The following is a 20,713-nucleotide window of genomic DNA, read 5'->3' as shown; positions in this document are numbered from 1 at the left end:
CGGCCCTCTCCCTCTTCGCAGAGTGACCTTGGTTAAGTCGCCTCCCGAGCCTGACGTCCCGTCACTGATGTGAGGGGCTGCTGCACAGGATTGTGAATGTGAAACCATCCATATCCCCACTGTGCCTGTATTGGGAAATCGCTCTGGTATTAATTTCCAAAATGTAAACAGCAGTCAGGACCTGGGTGCTGCGCAGGCACTCAGGCAGGGAGGGGGCAGCTGTTATAATCCAGAGCTCCCTCCTCTCTCTGCCCTTTGATTAACCCTAATGGTTAACCTATAGTAAAAAAAAAAAAAAAAGCCTTAGAGACAATTAAAGCCTTTAGACCTAAAAATACGTAGAGGCAATCAGTGCCTCCGTTTACCTCCTCCTCTCCGTGACCTGGCCTGGGCATAGGAAAGGCAAACTCCGTGTACCGCTTCAGAGCACCCTAGTTGATGAGGAACCAATACTGCCCAATATAATAGAGGCAAAGGCCAGGTAGATTCTTGACCCTGCACTTAGTAAGAGCACCGTCCAGAGACACAGAGGCACCACCTGCCTAAGAACTAAGTTACTAGCCCACTGCCCCCGTAACACTGATAAGAAGACACCAATACAAAATCTACTTAGGGGCTGGGGTCCCAGAAGGGGGAGAGTTCCATTTCCGGGCTCTCCAGTGGGTGCTGTCCGCGACCACCAAAGGGCGAATGTCAGTAACACTGTTATCTGCAACCCCCTGGGGGCCGCAGGACCACCCTCTCACGGGCCCTGAGACCACTTGGTGGTTTAAAATGAAGGTCTGCTGCATTCTAGGATTGGACTGCAGGCGGCCAGACCTCCAAACGGTCCAGGCCTCCACCGCCTTCTAGCAACCCAGAGGTTAAGCACAGTGTCAGGGCTGGGCAGGGAGGACTGGTTCCATTTAGAAACCTATTTTGGCTCTCAGAATCCCCGAGGTGAACTTGAATTTGACCCCTCTCTACCTCCACACAGGCAGCCTGGGATTAGGACAGGGTCTTCAGGCTCAATCTGGTTCAAACACACACCCCCAAAGGCACCCTGAGCCTCCAAAACCTTCCCAGGGTGGATAAGACACAGGCTGATGCCAACTGCCCTGAACCAGAGCTGAGCGGGTGCCTCGGGATGACTGAGTCCTACCACGGGCATCGGCGCACAGACCTGCCTTCAAGAGAGGGCTGAGAATGTGGTGTGTGAGCCCAGCAAGGCAGCCCAGCCATGGTCTCGGGCTCCCTTCCAGAGAGGTCTGTGAACTGTGGTACTTCTTAGACCCAAGGGAGATGGACTAGCCAGGACTGGCCTTCCCATGAACACGCTGAGGGAAGGAGCAAAGGTCCGAGGAAAGGAATGGCCTGAACTACCAAACTAAGGCACGTGTGTCTATGTTCATCGCCGCACAGTTCACCACTGCCCAACTGTGGAACTGGCCAGGATGTCCATCAGCAGAAGAGTGGATTGTAAAACTGTGAGCTATGTACACAGTGGAATTTTACTCAGCCACAAGGAAGAACAAAAATTACGTCATTTGCAGGGAAATGGATGGAACGGAAGAACTTTTTGCTAAGTGAGATTAGTCAGTCACAAGAAGTAGGAAATCCGATGCTCTCCCTAATGTGTGGAAGCGAGGGAGGAAAAGGGTCACGGGATGAGCTCTAGACGAAGAAGGAGAAACTACAGAGGAGCAAAGAAGGCGACCTGACCGAGGGGATGGGAGGGGAAGAGGCAATTCCCTGATGCACATGATGTGCGTTCACCAACATGTCAAAGTCAATCACCGAGCCAAACATGAGAAGGGGGGAGGGGATGGGGTGGGAACCGGGGGGCTGAACCAGTGATGTGCGCATGTACGTATGCCTCTGCCATCTCGTACCCCATTAAGATGTGTGACTGTAATGCACCAATAAAAAAAAAAAAAAAAAAAAAAAAGAGGAGCGGCCTGAGCATTTCTATCCTGTGTTTCTCAAAGTCAGACTTGAAAATGAAAAAACAGGGCTTTGTTTGTTTGCTTGTTTTCTGGCTTGGTCGTTAGTTCCCTGATGGAGAACAAACCTCAACTGAGCAACCCAGCTTCCGTTTACTTACTTGTGGGACCAGTTAACTTTGAGATCATCCAGGTAGTAAGTAACGAAAGAGTACAGCCGGATTCCCTCAGCCGTGCTCTGGATTTTCAGATCTGTAGCAGACAGGGCTGAAAGAAGAGGAGAGCGTGTATCACGCGCCTGTGAGTCCACCCGGGCAGGAGAATAATGAAGCATCATGGGGCGAGAACATTTTAAGTTACCTATTTTCCTGCATACTTCAGTCATCAGCTCTTTGAAGGCTGTGGAGAGAGGTTCATAGCCAAGACTTTAGAAAAACACGCACACTGCAGGTCAAATCTCACCACGCTAGCTCTCAAAAGTCTCTGTGGGGTAAAGAACACTGGACACAACGTGAATTTGTGGACCAAGTAAAAAGTGGTGCTCTCTGAGGAATAACTGGAGTGCTATTGAGTTTTCGAGGATTGCTGCGTCTTTTCATGTATTTTTCCTCTAATTCTTTGTAATCAACACCATATTTACATTTTGGAGGAAGAGCCACAGTGAGAGTTCCAGGAAGGTTCCTGGCTGTAGGACTCTTTCTTTTCAAGTCCCAGGAAGCCCTAGTTACAGTACCAGAAGTGTTCTTATCTGTGCCATCCCTTCATAATGAATGGCCCATCTGTGTTACCTGGCTTCCTGCAGCTTGATAATGCTTTTGCCAATAAACTTGCCTCCACCGAGAGGGGAGGTGAAATCGAAGTCAGACTTCGGCTGTTTGTTAGCAATGCTGTTACAAGATCTTGTTCAGTAACAAAACCGGAGGTTTGGGGGTCACATAGGTTTCATTATAATAAATTTGCCCATAGTAGTCTCTGAAACATTGGAATTGCTTTCTTCCTCTAATAACTGTGAGGTTTCAAATTTCATATATAAATCTTTTGCCACCCTTAACAATGGAACATCTTTCTTTCTTTTTCTTTTTTTCTTTTTCCCTCTTTCTTTCTTTCTTTTTCTTTACTTTCTCTCTCTCCATATTTTTTCCTTCCTTCCTTCCTTTCTCTTTCTTTTTTCTTTCTTACTTTCCCTCCCTTCCTTCCTTCCTTCCTTCCTTCCTTCCTTCCTTCCTTCCTTCTTTCTGCAGTACTAGGGATGGTACTGCAGAAAGGGGTATTCTACCTCTGAGCTACACCCCCAGCCCTATTTCTTTTTATTCTTTATTTTGAAACAGGGTCGCACTGAGTTGCAAAGAGCCTCACTAAGTTGCTGAGGCTGGCTGCGAACCTGCGTGATCCTCCCGTCTCAGCCTCCCGAATGCTGGGATGACAAGCGCGCCCACCACGCTCGGCTTTGGACCATTTTTCAATGAGTTCTTCACAGGAGTTTTTGATCCTGGAACATTTTTATAGTGTTGAGACAAAAAATGATGGTTTAAATAGAAAACAGAGCCTTGGTGCCCCGTGGGCTATAAGTTCTCTGAGGATCAGAAGTATTCTTTTGGTTTCTAGGAAGACCAAAAGTGAAATATTTTTGAATAAAACAGGAGTTCACTCTGCTGGAATTTCAATTAAACCAAAGGCAATGGGGAAAAAAAAAAATGAGTGTGACTTCACTTGTCAGCCCAGCCTCCGCGATGATTCTGGTAACCTGTATCTATAAGACACACAAAGTGGACCCGGCGGTCAGTGGACTGACCTTCATCCACGAGCTTCAGTCTGCTCTTGTCTTTTCCCCGGTCATCTTTCAGGATCACTTCATAAAAGCCAGCGTCTTTCTTGGAAAACTAAGAGGAGAACCGATATGCCATTTGTAGCCTATTGCAGTTCAGGAGACGGTATTTGCATTTTTTAAGGACCTTGATTTACAAACTGCCACCGAATACACATTGAACAAACACCTCACCAGGCAAGTGATAAACAGTTCGGAGTTGTAACTGTAATAACTTTCCCAGACACTGATCCTGATTTTAATCCTCTAAGCCTGCAATTGAGTTGAAGCAAAAGTATTTTCTTTTGCTAAGTATTTATTTAAAAAGCCTAATGATTACACATATCAAAGTTGTGCTCTTTTAGATAAAACGCGGGTGAACATCTACGTACCTAAGTGAGTACTGTGTTTGACTATCTCTGTACATTTAGGAAATGAGTAACCATGAGGCTTAAGAACAAACACAAAAGGAGCCACTCAATTTTGTGTTAAAGTAACACAAAAAGCAAGAGTTGAGGCATCCAGCCAGTCTTGGTTGGATATTTGACACGTTCGTGCTTATCACAGGTGAGAGCAGCGTTTGTGTTTCTATAGCATTTAGAAGTAAAGTATTATACATCTCCTGGGAATTGAATGAATACAGAGCCTGGTGTCTATCTGCAGGTCCAACGTCACAGTTCTAGCCGCCGACCTCGGTGATGAGCAGGGTGCATATGCCGTCCTTGAAGTCGTGCTTTTCATCCACTGAGATCTCACGCTCGTCTTTGTACCAAACAATATGAGTCTCCTTCTTAATATTTGCCACCTAGAAGAAAAAGCCACCCCACTGAGAACAACAGGAACCCATGGCAGGGAGAGAAAATGCACAGGTGTGTGTGTGTGTGTGTGTGTGTGTGTGTGTGTGTGTGTGTGTGTATACACATATATATGTATATATTCGTATATACGTATATACATACATATATGCATATGTGTATATATACGTATATACATATATATGTGTATATATATACATATATATATGTGTGTGTATACACACACACACACACACACACACACACATTAATCAACCTCAGCCTCCTTCCTCTCCCATCCTTCCATTTCAGCTTTGCTGAGGTTTCTCCTCCACTGTCTGGGTCCCTCTGGTATCTCTAATACTCCCTAGTTTGAGCATATTAGAGAAAACTATTTCTGGTAGCTTGCTATTTCTTTGAATTTATCAGACCTTATAAAGACTGGGGCACTTGGCTTCTGGCTTTTATAATGATAATTTCATGCCAAATGTCAAATCCATGACTCTGCGGTCCAATCCTTCATTTTACAGTTCCTTTCTTTCTTTTGGTACTGGGGATGGAAACTAGGGCATTCTACCTCCGAGCTACACCCTTAGCCCTATTTTTAATTCTTTATCTTCAAGCAGGGTCTCACGGAGTTGCAGAGGGCCTCACTAAATAACTGAGGTTCGTCTGTAAACTGCGATCCTCCTGTCTCGGCCTCTCAAATGCTGGGATTACAAGCGTGACCACCACGCTTGGCTATCAACAGATCCTTTTCCAAATTTTTCTTTTTATTTATTTATTTATTTATTTATTTATTATTTATTTATTTTTTTAAGATGGGATCTTACTATGCTGCCCAAGCTGACCTTGAACTCCTGGGCTCAAGCAATCTTCCTGCCTTAGACTTCTTACCAGTGGGACCACAGGCTTGTGCTACCACCCCTGGCTCTCCAAAACCTTTTCTTTCCTTTTTCATTTTCAGTGCTGGGAATTAAACCCAGAGTCTTGTGCATACTGAACAAATGTCCTACCACTGAATGACATCCGCATCCTCACCAGAATCTTTGTTTTTTTTTTTTTTAATTGAGGATTGAACCCAGGGACATTCTACCTCTGAGCTGCACTCCTGGCCCTTTTTATATTTTATTTTGAAACAGTGTCTTGTTAAGTTGTTGAAGGTCTTGCTAAATTGCTAAGGCTGGCTTTGAACCTGTGATCCTCCTGTCTCAGCCTTCCAAGTATTGGGATTACAGGCATGCAGCATCATCCTTGGCCTCTCCAAGATTATATATATATATATATATATATATATATATATATATATATATATATTTTTTTTTTTTTTTTTTTTGGTGGTACTGGGGTTCCTGGAAACCCTTCTACCTTTGGGCTACACTTCCAGACCTATTTTATATTTTTATTTGGAAACAAGGTCACTTAAGCCAGCGCGGCTGGCTTCGAACCTGTGCAATCCTCCTGTCTCCGCCTCCCAAGCGCGGGGATTACAAGCGTGAGCCAGCATGCCCGGCATTCTCCAAGATATTTTTGATGATTCACGATTCACTCAGCTAAATACCATAGGCTAAGGTACAAAACAGTTTAGAAAGTTATATAGAATTATTTTCTCTAAATCTTTTTTTATTTTTATTTTTTGTGGTAGTGGGGATTAAACCTTCTAACTACAACCCTAGCCTGATTTTATTTCTTATTTGGAAATGGGGCATCACTAGGTTGATGGGAGTCTCACTACTTGCTGAGACTAATTCTCAAACCTGCGATCCTCCTGTCTCAGCCTCCCAAGTACTGGGATTACAAGTGTGTGCCACCATGCCTCGCTGTCTTCCCATATTTTTCATGGTATTTGACTTTATTTTTTTTTTAAGATTTAAAGAAGTTTATTAACAAAATAGAAATACAGAAGATAGTTACAGCCCCATGCGAGAATGGCATGGGGTGGTGTCGGGGCCCGCTCGGCTAGACCGGGATGGGGCGGTGGCTCAAGATGGCGCCTAGGCATGTTGCCAAGTCACAAGACTCACGAAGCTGGCGGTGCCCTGAGCCTGCGCAGTGAGCCCTATCAGGCACCCTACGGATGATCAGTGACGCAGCGCCTCGTGCTACCACCAGCCCACCTATGAGAGGGTTAGAAATGTGCATGCCCTAGCTGTGGGAAGCTTGGGGTTGGTGGGGTGATGAGGGAGGGGTTATGATACTGATATATATTTGCCTGCTGTACGCATTAAAGGAAGGAAGCGTCATCAACAGACTCGGCGTTTGTGTGTTCTTTCCCAGGGCTCTGCAGGACAGAGCCTTAGGGACGGGACAGGGTGGGGGTCCGAGCCAATTCACCATCCCTGGCATTTGACTTTAAATATTTCTTACCAACCAATGGTCACAGTAACTTTCGATAGTCAGGATGTGTTGCTTATTGTTTTGGTTCAAATGGGGGAGATGAAAAATGGATCTTTGTCTTCTGCACATTGTATTCTCTTCTGATTTCCCTTGAATCCAGTATTAAAAATGTATCCACCTCTTACCTTGCATTTCAGTAGCACATTGCATTCACCAGTCACTTCCCAGCTCAAATACTCAGCAAAGTGTGGCCCTACGCAAGTATAATGACATAAAGAACACTTTATTAATCACAAATGCAAAATCAAAGCTTGTTTTTAAATCCTAAGGTGATTTTATTTATTTATTTTTTGTGGTACTGGGGTTGGAACCCAGGGGCTTTTCTATCTCTGGGCTACACCCCCAGACCTATTTTATACTTTATTTGGAAACAGGGTCTCACTAAGTTGCTGAGAGTCCCACTGAGCTGAGGCTGGCTTCGAACCCGTGCGATCCTCCTGTCTCAGCCTCCCAAGCACAGGGATTACAAGCGTGCGCCACCACGACCGGCTCTCGGGTGGTTTTTGATGTCAAATTTTTAAAATTATAGACTTAGTTTTAAATATTTTTAATGTCTGCATACTTAATAATAAATATTTTCAGCTATTTTATTTTACCATGTATTATTAGCATAATCAGTACTACTCATTTAAAATGTTATGAAAAGAATCTGGAAATATTTTGCACAAAGTAATTCGATTTTTTCTGCCTTCTGCCTTTCTATTTTTACCTTGCTTCCTGATCCATTCTTGCCGCTGGAATTCAGCTTCTTTCTGGAGCTGTTTATAAACTAGAAATCGAAAAACAAGGAAGTATGAAATTGAGTTGCACAGAATAAACGCGCCTGTCAGCCGTGGTTGCTAAGTGATTTATATTCACTATTATAAGACTCAGACATTGTGATGCTATTGTTTTGATTTGTAAAGACGAAGAAATGGGCTTAGAAAGTTCAAGTAACTTTTCCAAGGTCATAAAGCTAGGAAAAAGTGAAACAGTATTGCAAATCTAGAGAGCCAGCAGCGGCCACTGTTTTGTGAAATACCATCTTGACATTTTCCATGGGCTTGCGGCACCTGACTACCACAGTGTAGAGAGTGTGTGATTAACAGAGCTGCCGTGCAGCTGCCGTGCACTACTTTTGCATGTTTTTCTTTTCAAGCTAAGGGTTTTAGAGTTAAGTACGCCTTGTAAAACAGTAGCACGGCTCGTCTCTGAGACACATACACAATCTGGGTTGTGCTATACTCTCCCTCATTGGGAAATTTTAGTCATAAGTACTTGTTTATAGATGAGTACTTCACTGCAGCCTTGCCTGAGGGTCAGGGATAATTTGGTGTTCTTTTATCTTTTAAAAAATTTTTTTGTACTGGGGATGGAACCCAGAGGCATTCTACCTCTGAGCTACACCCTTCGCCCTATTTTTTTCTTTTTCTTTTTCTTCTTCTCCTTCTTTCTTCTTTGTAGTACTGGGTATAGAACCCAGGAGCATTCTACCTCTGAGCTATACTCGCAGCCCCATTTTTAAGTTTTTTAAAATTTTGAAACCGGGTCTCACTAAACTGCAGAGGACCTCATTAAGTAGCAGAGCTGGCCTCGAACCCGTGATCCTCCTCTTTCAGCCCCCCAAATACTGGGATTGCAAGCGTGTGCCACCACACCCAGCTTGGTGTTTTTTTAAAATAATGTTCATTCACGTTAAATGAAATACTGGAAAATATTAACTGAAAACTGTATTCTGATCATAGGAAATGAATTAAGAAAGACCATTCACAGGACCTCTTTTATGTCATGGGGTATAGAAAGAGAAGGAGTGGCCGAGTCTTGCATTCAGAATCCTCACCATCTCCAATGAGGACGAGAGTCGAATGGCCAGTTGCTTTTCCATCCTGAATCTGGAAAGTATATGTCCCCTCATCCTCGTCCTGCAGCTTCTCCATGAACATTTCAATTATGCCGGTGTTTCGGTCGATATGCATCTTGTATTTCTTCAACATGAAACAATAAAGACAGAGAAATCAGTGAGGTCCACATTTTACTTTGATGACAATAAGACTGATGAAATAAAAACAAACCCCAAAGAATCATAATCTTAATAACAACATTTCTTGACTAAGTTATTTAAAATCTTGCACCTGGGAAATGGAATATCTTATATAGAAATATGACCTAGATCTGATTTGACTACTGAATAGTTTGAAAAAAAAATTTTTTTTTTTTTTTGCAGCACCGGGGATGGAACCCAGGGGCATTGTACCTCTGAGCTACACTTCTAGCCCTATTTTGGTTTTTTAATTTATTTTATTTTTGAAACAGGGTCTCACTGAGCTGTGAAGGGCCTCACTAAGTAGCTGAGGGTGTCCACAAACCATGATTCCCCGGTCTCTGCCTCCAGAATGCTGGGATTACAAGAATGCACCACCATGCCCGGCTAGTTTGAAATTTAATTTCTTAAGTCTAGATAAAGTCTTGTTACCTTGAGTTAAAAAATATTGTAAAAAAATTATGTAGGACTTCCAGATCATGGGAAGCTGAGACGGGAGGATTGCAGTTCGTGGCCAGCCTTGGCTACTTAGTGAGGCCCCCTGCACACCTTGTTTCAAAATAAAGAATAAAAAATAGGGCTGAGGGTGTAGCTCGGAGGTAGAATACCCCTGGGTTCCATCCCCAGCACTGCAACAAACAAACAAACAAACAAACAAACAAACAAAACAAAACAAAAACCCTTCCAGTTCACATTGTTTTAAATTAGTAGAATAATATAAAATAGTCAGCATGGGATAAAGCATCCGTCTCACTTATTGTTACGTTCAAAGCGTCTAGCACATGCATGGTAGATGGTAGACAATTACCAAGTATGTGCTAATAATATGTGCACAAAAGTACTTCTAAAGCATTCAAAATTGATTTTCCCTTAATGAACTAAAATAGCCCTATGAGATTGTGTTTATTTATTTTATTTTCTATTTTTGGCATTGGGGATTGAAATCAGGGGTATTCTACCTGAGATACACTCCCAGCTCTTGATATTTTTATTTATTTTATTTTATATTTATACAACAACAAATAAATTATATATATACACACTCCCAGCTCTTTACATTTTTATTTATTTATTTATTTATTTATTTTAACTTAGCTGAGGCTGGCCTTGAACCTGCGGTCTTCCTGTCCCCGCCTCCCAAGTACTGAGATTGCAGGTACTACTGTGCCCAGCTAAATTGTATTTATTTATCACATTGTTTAGGCATCCATTTTTAGTGTAAAGGCAGATCTTGATTCCTGGGCCTCTCGGGACATCTGAACTGATGAAGTTTTGCTATAAAACCTATCACACAGTGAAGGCTCGGGTCTGGGACAATTCCTGCTCCAGAGCCTTCCCTGCGGGAAGCCAGCCCCAGCTAACACCCACTTTTACTTCACTTTCCTCTCACCCTTTTTCTCCTGAGATCACAGCTTCAACAATTACGGACGAGAAACTATTCTCTCTCCTAGGGAACATGACCGAAGGGTGTGCACATGTGCGGGAACATGTGTGTGCTTGAATACGTGAAGGCGTGTGCCTACACAGTGTCTACACGGTGTGCATGGATCTACACATATCTACACATGTCTACACACGCAATGGCTCTGAGGCGGAGAATGCGGCCGACCTTGCTGTTCTTTGCCCTCTTCTGGCCAGATGTTGACCGCAGCACTTGAGAACATTTTGGAAATGGGGAGATGGGCCACAGTGGACACAGGAGAGACTTGGTCTAGTTCCACACAGAGTTACTCTATGTGTTGAAAAGGATATACTGTATATAAAAAACTATCAGTTCCCCCTCACTAATGATCCTCAAGTGTCTTAAAGTATATCTCAATGAAAAGGGAGTAGGGTTGCTCACAAATCAGGGTCTTCTGAAGGGGAGAGAGAGCGAGAGAGCGAGAGAGAGAGATATGAATATAAATGTATTGTTGCTAATCATGGCCATAAGCCATACCTCCTCCTGTCTTTAATTTTTCATTTATATCCAGGACAGCACAGAGGAGGGCCAGCGTCCTGTCCTTTAGTTCCACTGGGCACTCATCTGATCTTGGCTTTACTGATGTCTACAGAAAGAGCTAGGATGTTGCAACTCTATAAAAACTATGTTTACTTAAAAAGCAAAGGAAATAACATTGTATAGATGCACACACAGAAAAATAAAGTCCAAAAAGTATATACAATGCACATTAAAAGTTATAAGAAGCTGGGCATGGTGGTACATGCTTGTAATGTCAGTACTTGTGAGGCTGAGACAGGAGGATTGCAGGTTTGAGGACAGCAGCAGCTACTTAGGCCCTCTGCAACTTAGAGAAACCCACTTCAAAATAAAGAATAAAAAATAGGGCTGGGGATGGAGTTCAGAGGTAGTATACCCCTGGGTTCCATCTCCAATAAAAAATCAGTCTGGGGATATAGCTTGGAGGTAGAATGCCCCTGGGTTCAATCACCAGCAAAACACACACACACACACACACACACACACACACACACACACACACACACATACACACACACACACACCACAGAATATGTGAATTTCTGAGTTTTTAAAGTGTTTCACAATAAAGATGGGTTGCAGTTGTAGCCAGAGAGGCAATAAAATATATTCTTACTGCATTTTTTCCTGAGTCACTGGAACAAGAAGCCATCTCCTCCACAGAATGTATCAAGGGTTTTCTGATGTGAAGAGGCTGCATCTTTTTTTAAATAACTCATTAAAAACAAACAAAATAAAACCCTGGCTTCTGGATGACACGCACTAATGTCTCCCAGACTATGGGTGCAGCAGTGAATTCAGACAGGGGTATTGTCCCAACCTTCCCAGGAGAGGCCGTGTGGGTTTCCTGGGTGACTATGTCTTGGCTTGCCTGAGACAGTTTTGGTTTAAAACTATCGTCCTGGAAAAATTATTAATAGCACCTCCTTTCATTCTTAAAAGTGACCCAGTCGGATGTTCTGATACATTCAATCTGTATTTCCCTTCACATTTTTTTTATATATAAGAGTGTTTTAAACTCTCCCATCCTACTGCCCTGCAGTTTTCCTAACACTTCATCTCTTGTAAGAGAGAGCCTTCAGTGTGTTCTACGGTGACACATTTAAATATATCAAAAGTAGAAAACTTACCGGCCCTTCAAAAATTTCCTTCTCGTTAAATACGTAGGTGACTTTGGCATTGCCAGACAGCTTCTCAGCCTGCATCCAAAACCGGACTTGACCTTTCTCCAAAATTTCAACAGCCAACTCCGACTTAGCTGGGACGGCTATGAAAAATAAAAACAAACACAGTAATTATATTGGCAACCAATAATATAAATACGAACTTTCCAACAAGTGAAAAAAAAAGGTATATGGAATTGCTCTCGCCCTGTGGCTGTCACCGTGGACAAGTTGTTCACCTCTAATTTGTTCTGGCTCAGAACTGAAGTGACTCGCAGACGTCACCTCCCGGGGGCGGAGTCACCGTGGTGCTGGGAAAGTGGGCTTTGGAGTCATGCCAGCGGCTCTCTTTACCCCCTGTGCCCCCCATCTGCTCACAGGGCCATTATGTGCCTTGAAGGCTATCAGGAAGAGCGGCTGTAGTCAAACAGAAGACACTATGATCCGTTAAGAACAATCAGTGCTTAAGAAAGTAGTCATCTTCCTCCCCCAATTTTACTGGTAAGAGCACTGAACCGTGGGAAAGGTTAGAGACACGCGTGGGCCGCAGAGCCGTGACCAGTGTCGCTCTCCTCCTCTGTACTACTCTTGGTCCCTGTTGTCCTCTCTGGCTTTTCAGTGTGACGTGATGTCTGGGTAAAGTAGATAACACACAGATCCCAGGGTGGTCAGAGCAGAGGCTGAGGTCTCTACAGGACACTCACGCTTAGAGCAGAAAGGCTCTTCTAAAAAAGTTCAAAGACCCATTCTGGAAATCCTAATAAAGGAGTGACAGCGCTAGAAGTGGTGAGGACGGGGCGGGGACGGGCCTTCCTGGATGCCTCTGGCTCCCTTAATGGCCCCTGGATCGCAGGCCACCATGAATTGCCCCGAGCAGCCTGGTAGGCGCATGCACAGCTGCAGCCTGTGACGCAGCCGGGGGACAGAAACCAGCCTCGGCACTTGGATTCTCCCACTGTGTACAAGTGGTCTGGTTACTCAATTGGCCTCACGTTCTTCACCTTTAAAACTCAAGTCCCCCTAGTACTGAGTCTTTCAAGGTCACAGTACTGAGTCTTTCAAGGTCACTGGGGTTAGAGCGATATATTTCATTTACTGCTTTATAAGAAGCCTGGCGTGTAATAAGCGCTCTGTAAATGTTGGCTATTAATATTCTCACATCGTTTTCTTTGCTCTGCAGCCACCAATTGTAAAATGTGTTCACAACTCCGTTCACATGACAAAATGTCTCTGTTTATGCATATGCCTGTGTATATCTGATGTGTGCATTACTGTATGAAGGGAGGGTAGTAATCAGCGTCTACAAAGGAAGAGAGACTGCGACGCCGCAGCTCACCTCCCCCGGCTCGCCGCCTCTCTTCACTGCAATTTGGTATCAATGTTGGCAAGACAGACTGTTATTTTCTATTTTTAGCCTTATACACCTCCCCCCCTTTCTCAGCTCTAAATTTCCCTCTGCTCTTTTCTCTGGCAGTTAATTTTCTTCCAGAAAAATGTGTTATTTGTAGGTTTAAGGCATATGCATATGGCTTTCCAAATATTTTTGAAAACAGCGTAACATCGGAGAATTTATTATGCTCAAGGATTAAGGAACACCATACCCTATTGCATTCTGTAAAAAAAAAAAATGAAACCCGTAAAGGCCTATAACATCTCAGGCAAACAACTTAATTAACATGTCAGCCCTGACTGAGAGGAAGCAGGGCTAAACTGAGAAAAGAGGCTGTGCTGCTCCGCTCCTGCCTGACCCTGTTCACGTGGTGTCCTGAGAATGGAGGGAGAAAAAAAATTACCCAACTACCATATTTCTAGTGTTGCAGCAACAGGCGAATGAAAACTCCCTTGGGTCAGGGATTTGATCTTTGCATCCAGAGTTTTAAACATATCCTTGCCGCCCACGCTGCTACGGCAGGTCTCTGAGAAAGGATGCCAGGGTTGACTGCAACCCCTCTCCTAGCACCCGCGGAGTTCCTAGGTGTATGCATCAGGCAGGTGTAACTGCCTCAATCAGTTCTATCTCCAGCTTTGTATGGCGCTGAGCTCCAGGGAGGCCTCAACAACCTACAGTCAACCGTAGAGAGAACATATATCATACATCAGTACACCTGCCTCGTTTCTCAGCTCCATCCTTTAGACAGTGCAGATGTGGCTGGGACCAGCTGTTGTCCACACTTGGTCAACGTTTATTGTCTGAGTAACGACATTAGTCGATGCTGCCGCTTCGCACCGTTTCTACCAATGTTTGGCGCCATCAGCACTGGCAGAAGTGCAAGGAGCGGTCAGTGTGAACCTCCCGAGAGCCCTGGAGACCTCCCCTGTGCAGGTGACGGAATCTACCGCAAAGGCCATTCCCGGGAAAGAACGCAAGGTGTGGGGAAATGGAGGCGAGCCTCTCGGGATCACAGGGCGAGCCGCGGCGCAGAGCCGAGCGCGCCCAGGCCCGACGCCACCTTCCACACGGGCTCCAAACAAACCAACTTCGAGATGGATGGCGAGCACGCTTACAGACAAATGGCGTCTAATGCGACGCGGTAGCAGAACCTCTGGAGTGTTACTTCAGACTTACTTCTCTTCTTTTAGGTGTCGACTGTAGAATTGAATCTTTTATGTAAAAGACATATGAATAAATATATCTAGAAGGTGGCTATGAGATTCCAAACTATGTTGGCAAAAAGCGAAGACTGTAATCACTTAGATGTTAAACCTCTGTGTCTGGACACTTCTCTGAATGGCAGAGCAAGGGGTGTATTTACTGGTTATATAAATCATGGTTTTTTGGCAGAACATGGCAAGGAAAAAAGTGTTGTTTCTAGAAAGTGCTTCTGTAGCTACTGATGTATGATATATGTTCTCCCTCTGTGTGGTACTGGGAACTGAACCCAGGGCCTTCTGAGTGCTAGGCAAGGGCTCTACCACCAAACTACAGCCCCGTGCTCTTTTGTTTTTTAAGTTTTTGGTACTGGTGAGTAAACCCATTGGGCATTCTGCTCTGAACTCCAACCCCAACAGTGTTATTTTATTTTATTTTTGTGGTACTGGGGATTGAATCCAGGGGCATTATACCTCTGAGTTACACCCTAGGCCTATTTTTTTCATTTTTATTTTGAAACAGGGTCTTGCTAGGTTGATGAGAGTCACGCTACTTACTGAGGCTGTCCTCAAACCTGCAATCCTCCTGTTTCAGCTTCCCAAATACTGGGATTACAGGCATGAGCCACCACGCCTGGTTTATTTTTTAAATTTAAAATAGGGTCTCACTAAGTTTCTGTGGGCCTCCCTAAGTTGCTGAGGCTGGCCTTGAACCTGTGGTCCTCTACTCAGATTCCCAAGTACTGGGATTAGGGGCGTGCACCACCACACCTAGTTTATATTTTATTTTGAGCCAAGGTCTCGCCAAGCTGTCTAGGCTGGACTCTAATTTGTGAGCCTCCTGCCTCAGCCTCCTGAGTAGCAGGCACTTGCCCAGCTAAGCCTCCTCCAGTACCATCAGAGGTGTAACCTGAGGTCCTGCAGAAGACGCCTCCTCGTAGATTGTCAAGATCTGGGACCCCAGTGTAGACACTTACTTGGGAACTTGTGTTCCTGGCTGAGAGCAAGTAAACGCTTCAGTTCTGTAGGGAGAAACAGACAACTATTAAACAATGGAACAAAAGTCACTTGAGAATGCTTGAGGGATTAAAGCAACACTAGACTTGTAAGTGAACTGGTTGCAAACTTACCCTCCTCATCTATTAAGTAGCTTGACGCGATGCCATCGGTGTCCGTTACGTCGCAAGAATAAATGCCCAAGTCCTCGGTCCCGAGGTCTTTGAAGGTCATTTTTGTCCTTCAGATCAAAATATTTTTTTAGAAATTAGGCCCTGCCGGATCTGTGGGTCGATTGGAGCACCTCTCCCCTTTGCTGAGATCAAACTTGTTCATCCTTGGTGTCTCAGGTGAAATATCATTTCCAGAAGGAAGGCTGGCACAGCTTCCCCACGCTGTGTTACACGGCGAGGCAGACCCTCCAAGCAGATGCTTCTCCCAGCCCAGGCTGGGCAGCCTACGCTTTCCTCCCATAGTGCGGAACGTGCTGCAGGACTCCAGGTCCTTCTCCTGCATGCCCGCCCCATGCTCCCGTTTTCTGAATTCACTGTACTACATTGGTGCCGTGCCCCCGGTGTAATCGCTGTGCCTTTGGAGACGAGATCTGCTTCATTTACTGGTGGCTGAAGCCTCGGCACCCAGGATCTTGACTGGCACGTAACACCCAGAATGAAACAATGAAGGGGTCTGTCTAGCTCCTTGTGTTTTCCAACTCTGACGAATTTACTCACTAGTCTGTGTCTAAGACCAACTAAACATTCAGATGTTAGGTGTAAAAGCTGGAAGAAAAAGTTATTGTCTGACTGTCTTTTTCTGTGACCAAATGTGCTTCACTTCAGGCATTTTGGAAGGTGCTTTATAAGAATTATTATTATTATTCTTTTTTTTTTTTGCTGTACTGTGGATTGAATCTAGGGGCATTCTACCTCCGAGATCCACCCCCAGCCCTATCTTTTATTTTATTTTTTTATTTTTATTTTTATTTTTTTGGTGGTACTGGGGTTCCTGGAAGCCCTTCTACCTCCGTGCTACACTCCCAGACCTATTTTTACAGCATGGGGCTGGCTTCGAACCTGCACGATCCTCCTGTCTCTGCCTCCCAAGAGCGGGGATTACAAGCGTGCGCCACCACGCCGGCTCTTTATTTTGAAATAGGGTCTCATTGAGTTCCAAAGGGCCTCACTAAGTAGCTGAGGCTGTCTGCAAACTGTGATCCTCCTCTCTGTCTCTCAAATGCTGGGGTTACAAGCATGTGCAACCACACCCGGCCTAAGAAATATTATTTTTAAAGTTTGCATTGCTTACTGCCTTTCGCAATACTGCCTGTTAAGTACTTGGGACTTCATCCTCTTTCTCCAACTAGTTTAGGTAGAAAGCAATGCGCATCGCTACTACTCCTGTGGTAAAAAGGAAACCCATCATTAAGCAGGAAACGAGTCTTACTTGTTGCCTTTGCTTTCGACTTCTAGTCGTGGAGAGTCCTCGGTGGACACATAATCTTTGGACCAGGTGAATTCTGACTTCGGAGTCATCTGGTCACACTCAAAGTTCAGTGAAATGACTCCATCATCGTCCACATTTACAACAACCTCCTTTGTTCCTAGAAGATCAAGAAGAAGGCACCGGTACTCTGGCAGAAATCAACCATGAATGAACCTCTTTTCAGAGATGTTTCATTTCATCCTTAAAGCAAGGCCCTGAGCCTGGGCAAGGGAGAAGCCCCAGCTGATGGCTGTGGATGGGCACTCTTGCTCAACACTTGATTTTTATACTGTAAGATGGAATTAAATTACTGTGTACATTTCCTAGGTTCAACAACATGGACAGTATTGTTTGTTTAGAACTATAAAAAAATTGGCTTGGTATGCTTACGGAAGCGGGTTGATTTAATAAGGAGACAAGGCAGTCTTGAGAACATTATGTTAAGTGAGATCAGCCAAGCACAGAAAGAGAAGGGACATATGTTTTCTCTGATATGCCCAAACTAGGGAGTATTAGGAATACCAGAGGGACTCCAGATGATGGAGGGGAAACCTTAGCAAAGCTGAAATGGAAGGGTAGGAGACGAATAAGGCTGAGGTTGATTAATGGGGGAGCTACATCCGAGTATGTGTAAAAGTATGAATGTAGTATGGTTAACCTGGGCACTCGTTGTTGGGAGGGGGTAGGGAGGTGGGGGAGGAGAGGACACCAAGCACAGTCTAAATGTATGCCATTTTCAATATGTTCCACATAAAAAAAGGAAAATTGAATGGTCCATATCAGGCCCTAGTTTTTGCTTTACTAATCCCTATATCCAATAGCTCATCAGGAAAGGACAGAAAGGCTTAAAGAACCCAAGGAAGGCCCTGTTAGCAACTTAGCAAGGCCCTCGGCAGCTTAGTGAGACCCTGTTTAGAAATCAAAAGCAAAATAAGAGTTGGGGTAGCGGGTGTGGTGGCGCAACGCTTGTAATCCCCACACTTGGGAGGCAGAGACAGGAGGATCGCGCAGGTTTGAAGCCAGCCTCGCGGGTTTAGAGACCCTGTTTCCAAATAAAATATATAATATAGGTCTGGGAGTGTAGCCCGGAGGTAGAAGGGTTCCATACCCAGTACCACCAAAAAAAAAAAAAAAAAAAAAAGAGTTGGGGTATAGGTCAGAGGTAGAAAGCCCCTGGGTTCAAGCCCTAGCACCACAGAAAACAAAACGAAACAGAAAACGAAAGGCAAATTAAAGGCGAGAAGCAGAGAGTAAGAATTGCCTATATTCACATGTTCAAAAATTCTAAGTCATTTTAGCATTTTAGAGTAGAGAAATATATCCGAATGTTATGCTGATCACATGACCATAAATCATAGAGGTGGCCCTCTAGCTTACACTTTTACCAACCTAGAAAACAGTATTATTGAACTGTATGAAAATTTAAATGGAAATAGGGTTTTAGGATATCCAGTATGTTTCAAGAAGATCGGTGTCTGGATTTTATTTAATTATTTAATTAATTAATTTTTGCAGAACTAGGAATTGAACTTGGGGGTATTCAGCTCTATTTTTATACTTTATTTTGAAACAGGGTCTCACCAAATTGCAGAAGGCCTCACTAAGTAGCTAAGGATGACTGCGAACCTGCGATCCTCCTGTTTCTGCCTCCTAATTACTGGAATTACAAACATGTGCTACCATGCCTGGCTCGTATCTCGATTTTATTGTGTTTGGTTTTTATGTTTGTTTGTTTGTTTGTTTACTTTTGCAGTGCTGGGGATAGAACCCAGGAGCATTCTACCTACCAGCTATGCCCCCAGCCCTATTTTTTATTCTTTATTTTGAAACAGGAGCTCACTAAATTGCAGAGTCTCACTGAGTAGCTGAGGCTGGCCACAAACCTGTGATCTTACTGTCTCAGCCTCCCAAATACTGGGATTACAAGCATGCTCCAATATGCTGGCTTGGTGTTTGAATTATTTTTTTATTTTTATTTTTTATTTTTTGCGGGTCTGGGGATGGAACCCAGGGGCATTCAACCTCCAAGCTACACCCCCTGCCTTATTTTTTATTCTTTATTTTGAAACCGGGTCTCAGTGAGTTGCAGAGGGCCTCACTAAGTAGCTGAGGCTGTCCGCAAACTGTGATCCTCCGGTCTCAGCCTCCCGAATGCTGGGATTACAAAAGCGTGTGCTACCACGCCCGGCTGGTGTTTGGATTTTAAAAGAAAGCAATTCACTTAGTGTTTTGAGTTATTTTATTTCTGAGAGTTGTAACAAATCACACCTGCATCTAATAGAGTGGTTCAAAGCAAGTTTGTACAGAACAAGCATTCACATTTATTCCTAAACCCAGTTTTGCAGAAGCAAAATGTTCCACTCAAATGTATAGTCACTCAACTGCCGGCATGAACTCGGTTTGTCCCAGTATATGAGGAAAAGTATATTTAGTCCCAGAAAGGTATTGTTTTATTTTATTAAACTGCATTTCAAACTCTTCCAAAAGATTGAGCCGGGCGTGGTGGCGCGCGCTTGTAACCCCAGCATTCGGGAGGCTGAGACAGGAGGATCGCAGTTTGCGGCCAGCCTCAGCTACTCAGTGAGGCCCTCTGCAACTCAGTGAGACCCTGTTTCAAAATTAAAAAAATGTATAAAAAAAAGAACTGGGGGTGTAGCTCAGAGGTAGAATACCCCTGGGTTCCATTCCCAGTACCTAAAAAAAAAAAAATCTTCCAAAAGATATTTTGCAAAAGAATGACATTTTTTCTTAGATTATATCAGAAGAGTCCAATCTTCTGGACTTCTACTGTCCAATAAAAATTTTCAGTGGGAAAAAATGTCAGAAGTCCACTGAGGCGGGGGCCAAGAGGAGGTCTGTGCTCACTGCGCGGGTGAGGGCCTGGCTCCTCAGACACCGCGGCGTGAGGCCTGGCTCCTGAGCCGACCAGGAGCCTCGTTTGTGTTGTCATTGATGGCAGTGTGTGCTTTGACTAGAAACTTCCTCGAAGTCTTGGTTAGCCCATGTAAAGCTTAGAGAACACTGGTTCCAGGATATTTTTTAAAATTCCCTTCAGAAAACAGGTGTATCTTTATATTTGGCTACATAAATAATATGAAATAATGCTCAATTAAAGCCTTAATTGTGCCGTGGGTGAAATGCTCATTGTAAGATCCTTGTAAAAGGACTACATCCTCCATCAGAAGCTGCAGGCCTTTTCTCATTTCTTTTCCTGATAACATGGGACTAGTCCTCGCACTCCATTGTTGTCAAATAAATATTGAAAGGCGTTCTTACTAAAGAAAAGACGAACGCTGAGGAATGTTGAGGCTTAGTGTTGTAATACGTGGTTTGCATGGCTCAATCACTGTGAGAATACAAATCAGAATTTTTACAAATATATGTCTGTATTGTTACAAAGAGGGGAAAAAGAAGTGATGGGTGTGGATTAACTCTATTTTGCTTTTCACATTAATACCTATTTTGGAAGTAAAGCCTGCCCATATTACTCATTCATTATCTTACCCATAATCCTTTGTAGGAGGAAGTGATTCATCTATTTATTTGCTGTTTAATATACTGATTT

General features: G+C 43.9%; 1 protein-coding gene across 1 annotated transcript in view; it reads right to left on the bottom strand.

Moving 5' to 3' along the window:
- MYOM1 (myomesin 1) overlaps positions 1-20,713 on the bottom strand; it is a gene marked incomplete at both ends in the record, with an annotated part of 139,171 nt that overhangs the window by 12,310 nt on the left and 106,148 nt on the right. The window contains 11 exons of the mRNA XM_080714848.1: positions 2,084-2,189; positions 2,283-2,321; positions 3,715-3,802; positions 4,418-4,531; positions 7,043-7,110; positions 7,627-7,686; positions 8,737-8,881; positions 12,049-12,185; positions 15,648-15,692; positions 15,801-15,907; positions 17,110-17,266. Coding sequence (XP_080570974.1) covers positions 2,084-2,189; positions 2,283-2,321; positions 3,715-3,802; positions 4,418-4,531; positions 7,043-7,110; positions 7,627-7,686; positions 8,737-8,881; positions 12,049-12,185; positions 15,648-15,692; positions 15,801-15,907; positions 17,110-17,266 — 1,066 coding nt within the window. The remainder of the gene's footprint in view (positions 1-2,083; positions 2,190-2,282; positions 2,322-3,714; positions 3,803-4,417; positions 4,532-7,042; positions 7,111-7,626; positions 7,687-8,736; positions 8,882-12,048; positions 12,186-15,647; positions 15,693-15,800; positions 15,908-17,109; positions 17,267-20,713) is intronic.

This window comes from Muscardinus avellanarius (assembly GCF_963383645.1).
Source record: "Muscardinus avellanarius genome assembly, chromosome: 17".
Classification (NCBI taxonomy): Eukaryota; Metazoa; Chordata; class Mammalia; order Rodentia; family Gliridae; genus Muscardinus; species Muscardinus avellanarius.
Note: the sequence above shows the minus strand (reverse complement) of the source record. Positions and strands in the feature narration are given on the sequence as shown.